Source organism: Monodelphis domestica, chromosome 1 (assembly GCF_027887165.1).
Source record: "Monodelphis domestica isolate mMonDom1 chromosome 1, mMonDom1.pri, whole genome shotgun sequence".
NCBI classification, from domain to species: Eukaryota; Metazoa; Chordata; class Mammalia; order Didelphimorphia; family Didelphidae; genus Monodelphis; species Monodelphis domestica.
This window is the reverse complement of record NC_077227.1, coordinates 508,953,751-508,972,191: the sequence shown is the minus strand read 5'-3', so window position 1 is coordinate 508,972,191 and position 18,441 is coordinate 508,953,751. Positions and strand designations below refer to the sequence as shown.

At 47.1% G+C, this 18,441-nt stretch overlaps 1 protein-coding gene across 1 annotated transcript; it reads left to right on the top strand.

Annotated features, from left to right (window-relative positions):
- Positions 1–18,421, top strand: KCNS1 (potassium voltage-gated channel modifier subfamily S member 1). The gene is made up of 3 exons (XM_007475825.3): positions 1–549; positions 1,392–2,387; positions 9,094–18,421. Exons 2-3 carry the CDS (start codon positions 1,422–1,424, stop codon positions 9,550–9,552), a joined length of 1,425 nt encoding a protein of 474 aa, XP_007475887.1. The 5' UTR covers positions 1–549; positions 1,392–1,421; the 3' UTR covers positions 9,553–18,421.
- The last annotated feature ends 20 nt before the right edge of the window (positions 18,422–18,441 follow it).

Here is an 18,441-nt window from a genome sequence, read left to right as displayed (position 1 = left end):
GGGCAGGAGGTGTTGGTCACATCCCTCCTGAAGCCAGCGCTCCTCTCAGCTCTGGCCAAATCAGAAATAGAAGCCGCCTGACTCCCTCCTGTCATTTCTTCCTTCCCCCGCAGCTTCTTAACCAGCAGCAATCGATGCGGCCCCGGCGCGGGCTGCCCTTCCCCTCCCACTCCCCCTTTACCTCCTTGCTGCCCGGCCCGGGGGGTGGAGAAGTGGGGGGGCACTTGGTTTACGCAGCGGCCGGAGAGTCCATTAAGAAGGCGAGCTCGGCTTCCCGGCTTGAGGAGGCGGGGCTCGAGCTCAGCTCAACCTAAGGAAGAGACTGAAGCAGCCCTAGCCATAGCTCACAAGGAGGCGCCGAGTATCCCATCTCCCCTTAGCAAAGTCGGGGTGCCCTCACCTCGCAGGGAGCACACAAATATAAACGGGGAGAACAGGGTTCTGTGTTTGCCTGGAACCAGCCAAAGGCGAGGAGACTGCACGCCGCTCTTGGGAAGTTCCCAATGTCAAGGGCGAGGCAGTGAGGCGGGTGCTCCGGTTTGGACAGCGGTAAGGGGCGCCGGCTCCCGCAACCCGGGCAGCACTTAGGGAGGCGGCTTGCCCCAGGCTAAGCCGTCTCGTCCCATGGGGTGCAGGGGTGCAGGGGAGATCCGGGCCAGGGTCTTGGGGCCACACATCGCCTATGTGGCAATAGAAAATCTCCGACGGTACAGGTGGAGCGCCTGGAAGGGGGAGGTGGCTAGAGCTGCAGTGGGAAGTTTGAATGGCTGGGATTTCAGTTCCTTTCGGCTCGGGAATTCCCTTCCCTTCACAAGTAGCCCAGACAGACTTCGGGAGAAAGTCATTGAGATTTCTAGGGTGAGGGGAGAGGGATGGACACCCAATCTTCCTGACCTCTTTCACCTCGGGCTCCCTGCTTTCCCTCCAGCGTCCAACTGAGTGAAGAGCATTAGATTTGGAATTAACGGACTTCGGTTCGAATCACAGTTTTGACACTAGACACATAACCTCTGGGTCTATTGTTCCATCTACAAAACTTTCAAAGGGTCCAACAAGACAACCTTGTAGGTCCTGCTTAGTACTAGATCTTGCTATCTCATGCGAGGATTATGGTAGAAAGCTGTGGGGGGGGAGGGGGGAGGGGGGAAGAGAGAGAGAGAGAGAGAGAGAGAGAGAGAGAGAGAGAGAGAGAGAGAGAGAGAGAGAGAGAGAGAGAGAGAGAGAGAGAGAGAGAGAGAGAGAGAGAGAGAAAAGGAGAATGGAGAACGTAGTGGTGGTGGTGATGGAGGATGGAGGAAAGCCCCTCACGTATAAGGAGAAGCGGGAGTCTTCGCTGCTTCCCCAAAGGCTTTCCCCAGACATAGACTTTGCCTTTCTTTTCTCATCTCTAGGCACAGGCGGCAAGACGCTCCGGGCCCACCATGGTCAGCGAATCTCCCAGCGGCCGCTGGAGGCCAGGGCTCCCGGGGGAAGCGCTCAACGTGAATGTGGGCGGGGTACGGCGCCGCCTGAGCCCCCGGGCGCTGGCTCAGTTTCCCGACACCCGGCTCGGCCGTCTGCAGGCCGCGGCATCGGAGGAGCAGGCTCGTCAGCTCTGCGACGACTACGACCCTAACAAGCGCGAGTTCTACTTTGACCGGCACCCGGGCTTCTTCCTGTGTCTGCTCCACTTCTACCGCACCGGCCGGCTGCACGTGCTGGAGGAGCTGTGTGTCTTCGCCTTTGGCCAGGAGGCCGAGTACTGGGGGCTGGGCGACTGCTTTCTGGCCGCCTGCTGCAGTGGTCGCTACCACGAGCGGCGGCTCGAGCGCCACAGGCGTAGCTGGGACGAGGAGAGCGACGTGAGCAGCGTGGACACGTCGCCCGATGAAATTTCCGACTTCAACCAGGACCTGCAGCGTTACCGCGCGGTGCGCTGCGGCCAGCTGCGGAAGCGTCTCTGGTTGACCATGGAGAACCCGGGCTACTCGCTGCCCAGCAAGCTCTTCAGCTGTGTCTCCATCGGCGTGGTGCTCGTCTCCATCGCGGCCATGTGCATCCATAGCATGCCCGACCACCAGGATCAAGATGAGGACGTGACCGAGCCCCCTACGGTCTTGCAGTGCCTCGAATACTTCTGCATTGCCTGGTTTAGCTTCGAGGTGGCCTCCCGCCTGTTGCTGGCCCCCAGTCTGCCCCGATTCTTCCGGCATCCGCTCAACCTCATCGACATCGTTTCCGTTCTTCCCTTCTACCTCACGCTGCTTGTGAGTACCATGCTGGGCCGATCCTCAAACCTGGGCAGCCTGGGCAAGGTGGTGCAGGTCTTCCGGCTCATGAGAATCTTTCGGGTACTCAAACTGGCCCGCCACTCCACCGGGCTGCGCTCCCTGGGGGCCACGCTCAAGGTAATTTTAATGATATTCTTGGGGAGAGGCCACCAGGTGTGCTGAATAGACCCAGACTTGGAGTCAGGACAACTGAGCTTGAACCCTCCAGCCCCGACACTAGCTGCGTGATGGAAGGCAAAGCATTTGACCTCTGAATCCGACATCTCACTTAAGTCCCTTATGTCAAGTTAAAATAAAGGAGTTGCATCAGGTGCGGGTACTCTCCTGGGGATACCGAAGGCAGATGATTTTTGATGTGTCCACATGATAGGATCAGTCCTGGAAGGAAACTTAGGAACTTAATTGTTGAATTTGTTCCTACTGTATGCAAGGCATTGTGCCAAACAGAAGTTCTGGACCTGTGATTTCTTTGAGATAGGGAACTCCCAGATGAGGAAACTCCCTTCACAATGTTGTAGGTGAGTTACCTCTGTAATTTAGAGTCTTAAGGAGTTGCTTGAAGCACTGGGAGGTTACTATTGACTTGCCAAGGGCCACACAGCTGAAGTAGGATTTGAACCCAGGGCTCCCGGGCTAGCTATGTAGCCGCTATGTCAGGAGATAAAAATTGCAAGGAGTTCCTATCCTCCAGGAGCTTCTGTTTTACAGGCTATATAAAAGGGCAATTAAATAGAAGAGTATACATGAAAAAGAAAACACTGACACCCAAGGGCCACCGTTATTGGAAATGGCATCTGAGCCTTGAATGAACCTGTAAGGATGGTGGTGCCTCCTAAGTAGCCCTGGGAAAGAATGTTCCATATGGACAAGGTAACTTGTGATGCCAATGGGCACATCCAAGTGGAGATGGCCAGCAGGAAGTTGGTAATGTAGGGCTGTAGAGGGATAAGCCCTGAATTTAGAGCTGGATATATGAATTTGAGAGTTATTTGCTTAATAAAGATGGTGGAATGGTTTGAGATCACAGATGCGAAAGAGAAGAAAAGAGGACCTTGGACAAAGGCTTAGGAAAGACCCATGCTTAGTAGGTAGGCTAGATCATGATCCTAATGAGAAGGAGCACTCAGAGCAGAGAATGAGGGGAGAGTATTTGGAAGAGGGGGTGGGGCAGAGAGACAGTGGGATGGGGTAGGTGGTTAAGAAGAAGATGCTTATTAGTCTCGACGGCTGAGTACCAAGAAAAATCGATCACACTGAAGAATTAAGAGATAACCGGTAACCTTGAAGAGAGCAGTTTCATTTGGTTGGGTTGAGGGGGTCAGAATGGAGATGGTAGGGCAGTTAGAGAAGTGAGTGAGAGGTAAAGGAGTCGGGGAAGTGAACAAAGGTGCTTTTTCGAGGATTTTGCTTCTATTTGAGTGTCGGTCATGGCACAATGGATAGAGAGCCAACCTTGTAGCCAAAACCTCCGAGATTCAGTCACTTGATCTTTCAAATGCAATTTGCCAAGATGAAGTTTCTGAGAACTTGCTTACCTACATTGGTAAAGTAAGTTTCCTCTTCTAGGGATGCCCTATGCCAATGAAATCCCAGGTCCAGCCTCCCATTCTTGAGATTTTTAGGGAGAGTAAAACATAACTTGAGGAAATGGCATGGTCAATTGAAGTTTTTTTTTTTAAAGAAAAGGGAAAACCGGACAAAAAGGAAGGAATGGGGAAAGGAGCAAGCATTGTTTAAGCATCGGCCAAAAGGAAAGGTTGAAAATGAGAGAGAAAAAGGATAAAAAAAGGATAAACTTCTAGAGAAGATGGGAGCAAATGGCATAAAAGGCCTAAATAGAGGCCTTTGCCTTGGAAAGGAGAAGGCTGACTTCTTTGTTGGAGACTAGAAGAAAGGAAAAGAGAACAGGAGTATGGAGGGCTTTCAAGACATGCTGTTGGAGCAGAGGGAGAGCTTAAGGCTGGTATGCATGACCTTTTATTTTCTCAGTAAATCCTTTGTTCAGAGGAAGGGTTAGAGGCAGTGTGAAATTTGGATCAAAGACTGGAGAAAATGCAATTGTCAATGGGGGTGGGGACCTCGGGGAAGGATTGCCATGCAGCAGTGAAGCCCCAGTTGCAGTGCGGTAACATAAGTCTATAGTGGACCAGGCAGGGAGGTTTTGTGACTTTCTGCATTCATGGTTAGCAGAAAAGGCAAGGAGTATGGGTAACCTAGGGCAGAGCTTCAGTAAGGCGTGAGCAGTGTGAATTACCAAGGATAGAGAATAGTATGTAGTTGGACTTGTTAAAGAGGAGCTTGTTAACTAAAGTTAAGATTAATTTTGCTCTCTGAGAGCAGAGCAAAAGTGATGGCATGGCATGGAGAGAAGGAAGAAAAGACTTAGGAGAAGTCAGACAAAGGGTAAGCGGAAAAGATGAGGTTATGGTTAGAGAAGAATTTCAGAGTTCAAGATGGCTGAGGAAGCCCACTTAGGAGTGAGAGTGAGAGGAATGGTGTGACCATTTTTTCTGTGTGAATGAAAGGGAATGAAGGACTTGGGAACGGAGGAAATTGATAAACTGGGTGGCCAGGATGTTCGAGGAACATGATAGCATGTTTTCAAGTCTCAAGTGTGAGGACAAGGATTGGTATGAAGAAGAAAACTTTGAACCAAGTACTAAGCTCCTTGAAAAAGGAAGGAGAGTTACCAGGATGTAGTTGAATGACTACAACAGGATTCGGAATTTATGCTATAGACTTTTGGAGTGAACCTCAAAAGAGGAGAGATTGCTGTGTGATGGCAACAGAGAAAAGGTCTGGAAGGGCCAGTAAGAGCAAGGAATACTAATCAATAACATTTATGTAGCTCTTACTGTGTGCCAAGGCACTGTGTGAAGTGTTTATGATTATTATCTCCTTTGAGCTTCACAACAACCCTAGGAGGTACCTGCTGTTATTATCTCCATTTTACAAATGGAGAAACAGAGGCAAGTAAAGGTTAAGGGACTTATCCAGGATTATACAGTTAATGTTTGAGGTCAAATCCCAGCTCAGGTCTTTCTGACTCCAAGCTAAGAGTCCCAGTCAGCTACCAGGAATATTCCCACTCCTTTTCACTCATTTCATGGTGAGAACATGAGAGAAGGTATATTCAATACTGGAGAGCGGCCAGGGAGGCAGTGTCTTTGGGGGGAAGGTCAAGTTTCTATGATTACAAGGTGGATGGTATATGAGAGAAAGAGATTGAAGATGAAAGGAAGTTTAACAAAAGGACAGGGGATCTAAAGGGCAAAATGGGAGGCGGAGGATAGAGCAAAAAAGGAGAATTCAGGATGGACAGGGCTAAGATGGATGGGGATGAAAGAGCAGTGGTAAATATGGAAACCAGATTTTCACTTCTGCAGAAAAACAATTCTGATTCACAGGGACTAGGAAAGAAGAGATGAAAGTTTTGCTAAGCTATGCAGAAGTACCAGTTGACCAGGGCTCCCACCCTCAAAGAGTCCTGTGAAGATGGAGACTGGACCATTTTGTATACTACCAGGAAGAAGGGATATTAGGTTAGGGCTTCTAGTATGCCTGGGGGGTCGAGTCCCCAAGGGCCTGGCTGTATTAACGTTTAGCCCACCCTTCCTATTTTATAGTGAAGGGCAAATGCATCCAGAAATGGAGAATGGCTGGCTCAGCATAACTCAGCTGGTAATCAGCAGCGTTGGGACCCTTACAGAATATGCTCTAATGATAAACCCATTGTTCTTCCTTCACACTGCACAGAGCCGCAATGAGGCTACACACGTTTCTCTAGGTTTTGAGGTTGGCAAAGTATTTCCTTTGCAAGAGCCCTCTCAGGGAGGTAGTGCAAGAATTATTATTCCCTTATATTCCCCAGATGAGGAAACTGAGGCCATAAAGTGGAAATAACTTCTCCGTGTTGTCATTGATTCATTTCAGTTGTGTCCGACTCTTCATGACCCCATTTGGTATTTTCTTGGTAGATACTGGAATGGTTTGCCCTTTCCTTCTTCAACTCATTTTACAGATGAGAAAACTGAGGCAAATAGGAATCAAGTGACTTGCCCAGGTTAACACAGCTTGAAAGTTGAGGCCATATTTAAACTCAGGTCTTCTTGATAGATCCAGTGCTCTGTCCACTCACTTCACCACCTAGCTGCCTCTAAGAACCGAAAGCCTGTGACTCTAAATCTGCCCAATTTCTACTATAATGTGTTGACTCAGTTTCCCCATAAAATAGATGGATATCTGAGATCTAGGATTCTTCCCATCTTTGCCATTCTTCTTAATAAATATTTATTAACCATTAGGGGGAGAGTTAGATCCTGAGAATAACAATGAGAAAAATGAGATAGACCCCACCTGCAAGAAGCTTATATTTTATGTTGTTTTTTAGTCGTTTCAGTCCAGTCTGACTCTCCAGGACCCCATTGGGGGTTTTCTTGGCATAGATAATGGAGAGGTTTGTCATTTCCTTCTCCAGCTCATTTTACAGATGAGGAAACTGAGGCAAACAGGGTGACGTGACCTGCCCAGATCCACACAGCTAGGAAGTGTCTGAGGCTGAATAGGAACTCAGGTCTTCCTGACTGCTGGCCTGGCACTCCATCCACTTTGCCACCTAGCTGCCCTTATACTCTACTGGAAGGATAAACACGGCACATAAATAATAAATACAAAGTAATCTGGGCAAGGATAGAGCACTAAAGAGAAATGTCTCTGGGAACCTCCCGGAAGAACTCTTACAGGAGGTGGTCCCTTAAAATCGACTTTAAAGGAAGATAAGGATGCTGAGAGGTAGAGGTGAAGACAGTGTGTCCTGGGAACAGGAGCCAGCCGGCGTGAATGCTTGGAGATGAGAGATGGGATGTTAAGTTTCAGGGCTGCTAAGCTGCTAGTGTGCGTAATGAGAAAAGATAATCAATCATACGTGATTGGCTTCAGAGTGGTTGTGAAGAAGGAGCCTTGTAAACCTGCAAACTGTCATTAGATCATCCCAGTGCTCCTTACAGTAGTTGTCCTTCCTGAGGACCCCCTGAGAAGTGACCGGGTCTCCCATATATCTCAGCGGGTGATTCCCTTTGGGGTCTCACAGTCTCCTGGGTACTCAGGCCTGCCGTTAATAACTCCCTCCCTCCTCCTCACAGAGGTCAGATCTGTAGGAACTCTGAGGGGAGAAGGGGGAGAGAGAGATGGAGACAGGCCTTCTTCCCATCCCCAACTCCCATCCTCCTACACACCTACTCCCAGGAGCGTGCAGCAGACAGAAGGAAGGCCAGAGGAATCCCCAACAAACAGGACATCTTGGGAAGCTTCAGGTTGGAGTGATTGCATACTAGCTAGAAAAGAAAAGCAAGCCCTCCCTAACGAAAATACAGTTTGGGGTAAAGCCCTCTCTCCTTCTACGGCTTTGCTATGTGTTAGGTTCAGAAAAAAACCAAATGAAATGAATAATATCATGAAAGAATTAAACTAGGTAACTTCTAAGGCTCCTTTGATGCTTTTGAAGCCAAAGCCGGTCCCCTGAATCTGAGAATCTTGCTCATATGGCCCTTTATCTAACCTCTGCCCCCTTGGCCCTAATTGTATTTATTTGTGGGTATAGTTTATTCTCTCTATCAGACTGTAAACTCCTAGAAGGCAGGAATAACTGTCTTCTTTTTCATCTGTTTCCTTAGCAACTATCACTTGTACACAGTACTTCAGAAGTATTTGGTAAACTCAATTTGTAGTATAAAAGGATTGTTTATTTCTTCTACTAGAGAGAACATTTAAAAGTCAAAGCCTTGGGGGCAGCTGGGTGGCTTGATAGTCAGACCCAGAGACAGAAGGTCTTGGGTTTGAATCTGACCTCAGACCCTTCCCAGCAGTGTGACCCTGGGCAAGTCACTTAACCCCCATGGCCTAGCCCTTACTGTTCTTCTGCCTTAGAACCAATACACAATGATGATTCTAAGACAGAAGCTAAGAGTTTAAAAAATAAAACAAAATAAAAATCAAAGCCTCATGGAAATACTTTAACAAATACAGATCACACAGAACATTTCAAAAAGCCCATTGCATTTGTTATACTTCCTGTGGAAAGCAAAGGCAACTTTTTGGGCCTATAAATAGATATTTCATTTTAACTTCAGACCTGCCTGGGTAAACTCAAGGAAAAAGTTGATTTTCTTCCAAAGAAACAGGCTCACAGATTAGGTGATTTGCTCAAAGCCTAATAGCTGGCCAGTGCCAGAGCTGAGACTGGTCTCTGTGCTGTCTCTGGGCAGGAGAGGAGGCCCTGAGAGCAAGTAAGATCTGTGGGGAATGGTGAAAGTGTAGCCCATCCTCTGCTAGCCAGAGGTCCCACTCTGTTTCTCAGCTCCTGGGCCCCCTCTCTGCAGGATTCACTTCCTGCAAGGCAGAAGGCCAGGGCAGGCAGACACTGGTGGCTCCAAAGAGGAGAGAAGGGTATTGATTGAGGAGCCAGCCCTTAGTCACAGGTGTCAATTACTTCCTCCAAGGCAGAAGAGGGGCCAGTCTAGACCTCGGGGAGCCTAAATGAACCCCGAGAAAGACTTTGGTCCTTATTTCCTCTTTGGGAAAGGAGGTGGGGACCAAGGAAGGATCTGAAGACATGAGGTAAGAATCCTAGAATGGCAGACCTTGGACCAGCCATTATTCAGCTAACACTTCTTATTTTAAAGATTTTGTCATAGAAGCCCAGAGACAGAAAGTGATGGAGGCAAGGCTACCCACCGTGCTAGTGTGAGGCTCGGGGCTCTGGGCAAGAGCTGGGTGTAGGGGAGAGTGGATTCCCAGGGTTCAGCACCTTTGTTTTCTCTTGCAGCATAGTTACCGGGAGGTGGGCATCCTGCTGCTGTACCTGGCTGTGGGAGTGTCCGTGTTCTCTGGCGTGGCCTATACAGCGGAGAGGGAGGAAGGCGACGGCTTTGACACGATCCCAGCCTGCTGGTGGTGGGGCACTGTGAGCATGACGACTGTGGGCTACGGGGACGTGGTGCCTGTGACTGTGGCAGGCAAGCTAGCTGCCTCGGGCTGCATCCTGGGTGGCATCCTCGTGGTGGCCCTGCCTATCACCATCATCTTCAACAAATTCTCCCACTTCTACCGACGCCAGAAGGCCCTGGAGGCAGCTGTGCGGAACAGTGACCAGCGGGAGCCCAGCCTTTCCGTGGACGCCTCCAGCACCGAAGATGGGGCATCTCAGGCTTCAAATGAGACATCTCGGGAGGAGAACTTCCCAGAGCCCAAGTCCCAAGCCCCAGAAGTGTCCCCTACGTCATAGATGATAGATCCCAAGATTTAGAATTAGAAGGCATCTTGGAGACCATTTAGTCTACCTTCTTTGTTTACAGATGCAGAGACTGAGGCCCAGGGGAGGTTACTTGATTTAGCCTGGCAGATAGCAGAGCCACGATTTGAATCCCGGGTCTTCTGATTAGTTTCATTGTTCTTTCCATTTTTCCCAGCTGCCTTCTCAAGTCTACTGAAATCAGGGCCCCAGGCACATAGATGGTCTTTTCTACCCTCCAGCTGCCTACACTCGCCTGGCTAAAAGTGACCAAAACTGAGAGTGTGAAGACATCCCTTCCTGAGTGGTCCTGAAGACCTGAGAGGAGAAGAGATCATATCCTTTATCTCCTAAGGAATATATGTGGGTAGAATGCCAAGCCTAGTCAGAGGAGGGGCCAGGATCCCAATTCAAGGGGACCAAGGATGGATGAACCCCTACTTTCCTTCTAGAAGTCCATAGAGACCTCCAACTGCTTTTCAGAGTAGCTGCCATCACGGTGTCCATCAAGGAAAGGCAGGTATAGAGGAGATGTTTTGTGGGATGAACCCTAGAATGGAAATGCCCACTAGAACTGGGTAAAGGGGATCATTTCTGTATTTGAAAGCATCAGGTTTCATGGAACCATCATGGGACAAGCCAAGAACATTAGATGGTGAATGGCCTCCTGTTAAGTACATATTGAAGGAACTGGTGATTTTTGACCTGGAGAAGAAGAGGATTGTGATACCTGACTTCAGGTGTTTGTAGCACTCTCATTTGGAAAAGGAGTTAGACTTGTTTTGTTTGGTCCTAGAGGGCTGAACCAGGAACAATGAACGGCATTTGTAAATGTTTGGAGGAAGAACTTTCTAACCCTTAGAAGCAGAATGACTTGCTATTGGCATCTTCCTCTTTGGAGGGCTTCAAGAGTAGGTAGAAGAGCTACTCGGTCAAATGATAGTGGGGACTCCTTCTTAGGTTTGGTCTTAGGTATGGCTTCTGAGGCCCTCCCACCTCCCAAATCCTGCCCTTCTTTAAGTCTGTGTTGCTGGGCACATCCATGGGAATCCACACACCCGTGGGCACCATAGAGGCAGGATTGGATCTAGGCTTTTTATTTCTAGCTTGGGTTCCATTCTGGATAGAACGGCTTTCCCCTTACTCTCACGTGTCCTCAAGGACTGAACCAACCCTCTTGCCTTTTGGTTTTCGTTTTGTTTCTTTTTTTACCAATTACATATAATAACAAATTTCCACATAAGTTTTCCTAAGTTATAGCATCCAAATGGTCTCCCTCTCTTCTTCCCTCCTCCTGCCTGGAGCTGGCAAGCAATTCATTCTGGGTTATATATGTATTATCATGCAAAACATCCCGCCAGCACCTTGGATGGAGCTGTGCCAGTCCTTCTAGATTCAAACTCTGTGTGCCCTACTGGCTTCCTCTTGGCCAAACTTCTCCTTTGTACGCATCCACCATTGCCCACTCACATACTCACTTACGAGGTCCGCCTTGGGCTCCTCATCAAGACTCCTTTATTCCCAGGGAGCTCCTGCACGCCCCCTTCTGAGGCAGCACTGGAGGGCCCTGTCCAGTCCAAGTTTCAGAGCTCCAAATTACAGCAGGAAGCCCCTGCTTGATGACATGGAAAGGGCATTGGATTTAAAGCAAGAGGGCATGAGGCACATCCTGATTTCATTATGTACCACTTGGGTTACCTTGGTAACTCACCTTCCTCTTCTATGCCTCAGGACAGGATTGGACTAGACGGTGCCCATTCAAGTCCATTCAACCTCTGGCACATTCTAAGGCCTCTTTCAGCTTTGTGTTCCTTGTGTTTGTGGGCAAATCAATGTCCTCCCTCAGCTTTGCTTTCCTTCTTTAAAATGGGCATCATATCTGCTTGGCCTACCCTACAGAACTTTTGAGAGCATCAGATAAGAGGATAATAATCTGCTAAAGCCTCAGCCTCCTGTCCTCTCCTTCCACCTGCCCTTGGTCAAAGTCAAGCTCATCTCTGGCTTTCTCTTTCCTTCCTACATGTACATCTCCATTCCTGTGGATATGCTTGGCCTCATTTCTTTCTTCCCATCCACCCAAACCCCAGTCCAGCATGTCACTACCCATTACCATTAGCATAAGAAATGGGATGACTAACAACAGAACCGAAGCCCATATCAGCAGAATGAACCTCAGTTGTTCAATTGCCAACTGTTCCCAAGGATCCCCCATCTAAGTGGTCTTCCATTTTCTTCATGAATTAGCTCAAGTGAGATTACATTATTGTAAGATAGTTTTATTTGTTAGAAAGTAATTCCTTCCATTACATTGAAATCTTCCCCTCCCTCCAAATTCCCTCCACTATTCTTTGTTCTCTTCTCTGGGATATCTTTTCATGACAACCCTCCAAGTACTTGGGAGACAGAGACACATCTCCATCTTGTATCTTCAGGCTAAATATTTCCAGTTCCTTTCAGCAGTCCTGTAGGCACTGGTGTCCAGTCCTTTCATAAACTGGTATCCCTCCTCTGGATATGCATCATTCTTTTTTTTTTAAACCCTTGCTATCTGTCTTAAAATCACTATTGTGTATTGGTTCCAAGGCAGAAGAGTGGTAAGGGCTAGGCAATGGGGGTCAAGTGACTTGCCCAGGGTCATACAGCTAGGGAGTATCTGAGGTCAGATTTGAACCCAGGACCTCCTGTCTCTGGGCCTGGAATGCACCAGATTCTTAATGTCTTGTCTAAAGTACGGCGCCCAGAATTGGACACAATTTTCCATGGGTCTGACCTGGGAAGAGGTCAGTGAGTGAATTACTATTATTTTATAAAATATGAACATGGTCATCCTTGAAACTATGCCCTCTTATCTACTGTAGAGTTAGGGGCTGCTGGGAAAGCTGTCTGGGCCCTTCTGTTTTATCTTCCCTAAGCAATCAGTCCTGCCATGACTCGCAAACTCACGTGGCTTTATCGAGCCTTTGGAGGGGTGTTCTCCAAGAAGACTAGTCCTTTCAGCACAGGCTTAGTGGCATGTTCCAGAGGGTGCAGAGCCAGAGCTGGAGGACCTGTTAACAGGGCTTCTTGACCTTCTCTGCCATGGACCCATGTGGCAGTCTGGGGAGACCTACTGATGCCTTCTTGGAAGAAGGTTTGTAAATGTATGGAATACTTAGGATTACCAAGGAAACCAGTGGTACCAAAACACAAGCCATCAAAATATTGTAAAAAATGGTTCCTGGACCTCGGTTAAGAACTCCTGCTTTAAAGGCTCATTTCTGGATGGATCACAAGGGAGGCCCAAGAAGGGCTTTAATGGGCTTGGGCAGCAAGTCAGTCAATAAACATTTTAAAACCTATTATGCGCCAGGCATAGCAATAATAAAAACTGGCATTTATATAGTGCTTACTAGGTGCTATGCACTGTGCTAAGCATTTTACAATTATTGTCTCGTTCGATCCTTACAACCACCCTGAGAGGCAGGGGCTATTATCATCGCCATTTTATAGACGAGGAAACTGGGTCAAACAAGTCACAGTTACTAAGTGTCTCAGGCGGGATTTGAACTTAGGGCAAGAATGACTGTCGGCCAGCACGCCATCCACAGTGCTACCCTGGCTGTGCCTATAGCTTGGGAGGCTCCTGGAAACCCTTGTTTGAGTCCTGGCCCTGCTGGCAATTTGTTATGGCCTTGTTATAGAATATTAAGCGAGTCCCTTCTCTTCTCAGTTTCCCCATTTGAGAAGGTAGAGGTAACAGAGGTACTTCTACTCACATTTTTAAAAATGAATTTTTATTAATGGTTTACCTCCCCCATATTTCCCTCGAAGCTCTTATCCCTTCCCAAAAGCACTATCCCTCAGAAGCAAGAATTCAAAACAACAAAACAGTTTGGCGAAGGGCAGCTAGGTGGCACAGTGGAGAGTGCCATGCCTGGAGCCAGGGGGACTTGGGTTCAAATCTGCCCTCACACACTTCCTAGTTGGGCAAGTCACTCAACCCTGTTTGCCTAGCTCTTGCCCTTCTGCCTTAGGACAGTTATTAAAAGAGAAAGTGAGGGTTTTTAAAAACAAAACTGAAACAGTTCAGCAAAATAACCAAGTCACAGAAATTGTGCCAGTATGTGCCACATGCACTGCTCTCTACCCAGCTTTGCAAAGTAGGAGGTGCCTTCGGAGTAGCCAGGAGGATGGGTAGAGTGCTAGACCTGCAAGCAGATAGAGTCACCTTCCTGAGTCCAAATCTAGCCTCGGATACTTCCTAGCTGTGTGACCCTGGCCAAGCCACCTAACCTCGCTTGCCTTATTCTCCTCATCTGTCAAATGAGCACAAGGAAATGGCCAACCTCTCTAGTATCTCTGCCAGGGAAACCCCAAATGGGATCATGGAGAATCAGACATGACTGAAATGACTCCACAACATAAAATATCCCTATGGGTAGCTAGAGGTGCAGTAGGCAGAGTGCTGTGCCTGGAAGACTCGAGTCCTTCCTGAATTCTAATCTGGACTCAGATTCTGACCCTGGTCAAGTCACTTAACCTTGGCTCCCTCAGTTTCCTCATCTGTAAAATGAGCTGGAGAAGAAAATGGAGAGACCCTCTGGTATTCCTCATCAAGAAAACCCCAAAAAGGGTCACAAAGTGTTGGATGTGACTGGAAAAAAATGACCAAGGGAGATTCTTCTCAAATCTTCCTTCAAAGGATTTTCTACTCCTCTGGTTGCAGTTTACAAGACTTTCTTCATAACAGCACTAGCCTAGGTAAGACAAATATGATTCCCATTTTACAGCGAAGGAAACTGAGGCTTAGCAGGAAGAAGTGATTTGCCCATGTTCACCTGGATGGTGTTGGAGCCTAGATCAAAAATCAGATCTCTAAATTGTTCAGAGCTCTTCCAATGTGCACCTTCCTCTCAGTTGTGAGCATTAAATGGAATCGTTGATGTGAATGCAGTCATTCTCAACAGTATTTTTATTATTAATAGATGATGGATGGATGGATGGATCTGAGGTGAGTGTTCTTTGGACCCTGTGCTCACAAGGCTCCCAGGACCAAGCCTGGGTGCCAGGTCAAGCAGAGACCCAAGAGCCTGAAGGGTGGGCTCCTGACAGTATTCAGAGGAGCTAGTTTGCTCTGGGGCACAGGCATTCTCTTAACAAAACCTAAAGATGGGAAATTCTAGTCTGAATTGCTGAAAGGAAGAGATCCCTGTCTTCCCCCAGATCACACAGCGGTGCAGCCTTCCAGGCCTGGCAGTGAAAGCAAACCCTTTCTGTGAAAACTTGAATCAATTAAAAGCATTATACAAATGAAGATTCCGAGCCCAGGGAGTCTTTTGTCTCTACGGCTGGGTCCCACAGCCCAGCTCATGGGAAAGGGGGTTGGAGTGGGTTGAGAGCTGAGCTCCAATCTTCCCCTTTGCTCATGGATCCCTAGTCTTCCCTTCTTTGCCTGTCAAATTTCTACTTCTCTTTAAGGCTGTGAAAGAGGAATTGGGAAAGCATGCAAAAGCCAGAGGGAAAGCATGCAGCAAGACAAGAAGCAATGGCTGGAGATTGATCAGCTGTCAATCAAAGGAAGATTCCATTTTGGAATGTGGCTGGGAAACAGTTGAAGGCAAGAGTCAACTGCTGGCAGATTTCTGGGCTTCTTGGCTGATGGTGGTGACTTTGAAGGAAGAAGCTGGGTTTATCTCTGGGACTTGGGGTAATCAGGCTGGAGGTGGCCTGGCTGATTTGAAGGCAGGAGGGGAAGGACAATAGTCCATATATCTCTCTCTGACTTACTCTGTTGGTGATACTAGACCTATCAACCATTTCTCTCAATATCCTCCAACCTAAGGCTCACTGTAGATAATAGGGGAACCTCCAACCCTTTTACACACCATTCTCTACCCTTTCTTGTCTTCTCCAAATAAACCCCTTACTTGAGATAAAAGATAAAGACTATATCATTTGAAACATAGCTCACCCTGAGTGACTTAGAAGGCTGAAGAAGGGGGGAGGGGAAGAAGAGGGAGGCTGAAGAAGAGGGAGAAAGGGAGGTATAGAGGGAAGAGGGTAGGCAAAAAGAAGATAGCTGCCTGATCTAGTAGTTATCATTTACCCATCAAATATACCCCCTCCAATTATCTATTACAAGGCCCAACTCAAATAGCTCCCCTCTAGTCTTCCCAGACCTCACTTTTGACCTTAACTTACCTCTTGTGTACTTAGCACACGAGATGTACATATGTGCATTCATTGTATCTTACCTGCACTTCCCACTGGAATATGAGCTCCGTGAGGTCAGTGACCACCATCAAACAGAGCCTCATTTGCCTCTTATAAGTCTGCAATAAATGTTCAGTTGAATGTTTTGGGGTTTTTTTTTTAATGGAATTTCACTGTATGTACAGCTGCTTCCCCATTGGCTGATGTTCTGCCTAGGTGTCTTTCTCCACATCTTGGGGTCTTGGACCACCGCCTCAGTTTGCTTTTAGAGTTCCCTCCTCAGCAGTGTTATATCAAATAAGATCTTTGCAAAGCACTCAACATAGTGCCTGGCATATAGTAGGTGCTTAATTAAAAAAAAAAAGAAACCCATACCTTCATAAAACCAGTGCTAATTGATTAAGTGACTTGCCCAGAGTCCCATAGCTAGGAAGTGTCTGAGGTCAAATTTGAACCCAGGATTTCCCATCTCTAGGCCTGGCTTTCAATCCACTGAGTCTAATCACCCCTTTCATAAAAGTTTATTTCCTTCCCTTTCTTTTCCCCTGTGCCTTTTCCTTTCCTTCCCAGATGCCAGCTTTCTGGGGCCGAGAATTCCCTTCCCCCATTGAGCTCCTGCAGCAAGCAGGTTTATTAATGAGCCAAGGAACAATACTTATTTGCCCAGGATGGGACCAAAAAGATTTAGAGTTGGGAGAGAGGCATGAGAGAGTTGGATCATAGGATTTAGAGCTTGAAGGGCCTTGAGAGACCATCGAGTCCAATTGCTTCATTTTACAGATGAAAGAACAGTGACCAAGGGAGGTTGTAATGTGCCCACCAGGTCTAACTAGACACCTCTGCCTCTGTCTTCATCATACATTTCATCAGGGACAGAAAGTGTTTTTTTCACCATGCCCAGCTGCACTTACAATCATGGAATTCAGAACTAGAGAACAAGCATCAGAATTGTGAAAGATACCCCACTTTCCTAAAATAAATCACTTTCTTGAATTGCCTATCTTCTCCAGGAGAGGGAAAGGAAGGGAAGAAGGGAGAGAGGGAGACAATTTGGAACTTTTAAATCTGGAAAACATCTGTTGAAAATGGTTATTACTTCTAGTTGGGAAAATATTTTTTAAAATCATAATCCTGGTAGTGTTGGTTCAATGGTTGAGGTCAAATTGTTACCACCTTATGCAACTGGATTGGCTGATCTCTCCATTTCTGAGTGCAACAGATCTGTGGACATAGCCTATGATCACAGATTTAAAGATTTAGTTAGAAAGGACTTAGAGGCTATTGAGTCCAACCCCCCTCATTTTACGGATGTAGAAAACGAGGTCCAGAGGCCCAAAAATTTGGCCTACTCATACAATTAGGAAATATCTGAGATGGGATTTGAACCCCAATTTTCTGATTTCATGCTGTCTCTCTGACACAGGAGAGTGGTGTCAAACTAAGAAAAAAAATGGATTGGGGGGAGCAGCATTAAACCATCCAAAAAGTTCTCCAAGGCTGTACATTAAACCACATATCAATATTATTAACATTTCCCAATTATATTTTTTAAAAAACCCTTACCTTCCATATTAAAATCAATACTGGGTATTTGTTCCAAGGCAGAAGAATGGTAAGGGTTAGGCAGTGGGGGTTAAGTGACTTGTCCAGGGTCACCCAGCTAGTATCTGAGGGCAATTTGAACTCGGGACCTCTTGCTTCTAGGTCCAGCTCTCAATCCACTGAGCTACCTTCGTGTCTCCTTTGAGTTAAATTTTTGTTTTGGGCACCACTCTGAAGTATAGTGGATCTCATGTTAGATGCTTCCGAATCAGGGCACCCTTGTCTTTGGCTTGAGGGCTTTCATCTTTCACTGCTTTCTAAGCTTCCCCCAAACCCTGACACTTAGACCCAGAGTTTTCTGACCTTAGTCCCTGAGCATGGCATTTGTACATAAATAAAACAAAATAACCCAATCTAGTCCTAGACTCTTAAATCTTTAGCTTCAGGACTGTGATATTCTTTGGACCTGGTAGTACCACACTTCTGCATCTAGTTCCCTTGTGGCATTCTCTGCCCACTTCTCCATTGATCTTGGGTGGGTTTGAGGGCTATGTCAGACTCATTGGCTTATCCAATCAAGAAATCTCTCGATTGTCTAGTGGGTTTGGATGTGTTGCACTAGTATTTTGAGGAATAGAAATGTCATGTGTGGGGGTACTTCCTCTGACAGGTCAGAGTCCAACTGTCCAAAGACAAGCCCCCTTTAGGCCTTAGATGACAGTTTCAAAGGGTTGCTGAGGCTAAAAATTCACTCCTCAGACAACCTGCCAATAAACTTAGCAGGTCTTTGACCAAGAGGCTCATAGTTTACCACACACAAAGCCTCTGAACTTGGGAGGACATTTCAGAGTTTGTGCTGCCCTGGCACAGCATGGAGAAGGGAGTAGTCACCCTCATGTTGCCACAAAGTGGCACAAATCCCACCTTCTCAGGATGTCATTGCTATTTCTCTGAAACTGTCTCCCACTTTCACGGTCTGGATCTTTTAGATGCATCGTTATTTGCATTTCTGCATTAGACTGTGAGCTCAGTTCAGGGACAGGGTTTTTCAGTTCTTGGAATGCCTGATGCTTAGCACAATGCTTGACATATAGTATTCAGTTAATAAAGCTTTGCGTACTGACATGAGTGGAAATTCTAGTTCTGTGT

Excerpts from the sequence above, each read along its gene's own strand:
- KCNS1 (XM_007475825.3), top strand. The coding sequence starts at position 1,422 with ATGGTCAGCGAATCTCCCAGCGGCCGCTGGAGGCCAGGGCTCCCGGGG. Across the intron at positions 2,388-9,093 it reads CCCTGGGGGCCACGCTCAAG|CATAGTTACCGGGAGGTGGG; the intron begins GTAATTTTAATG and ends TTTCTCTTGCAG.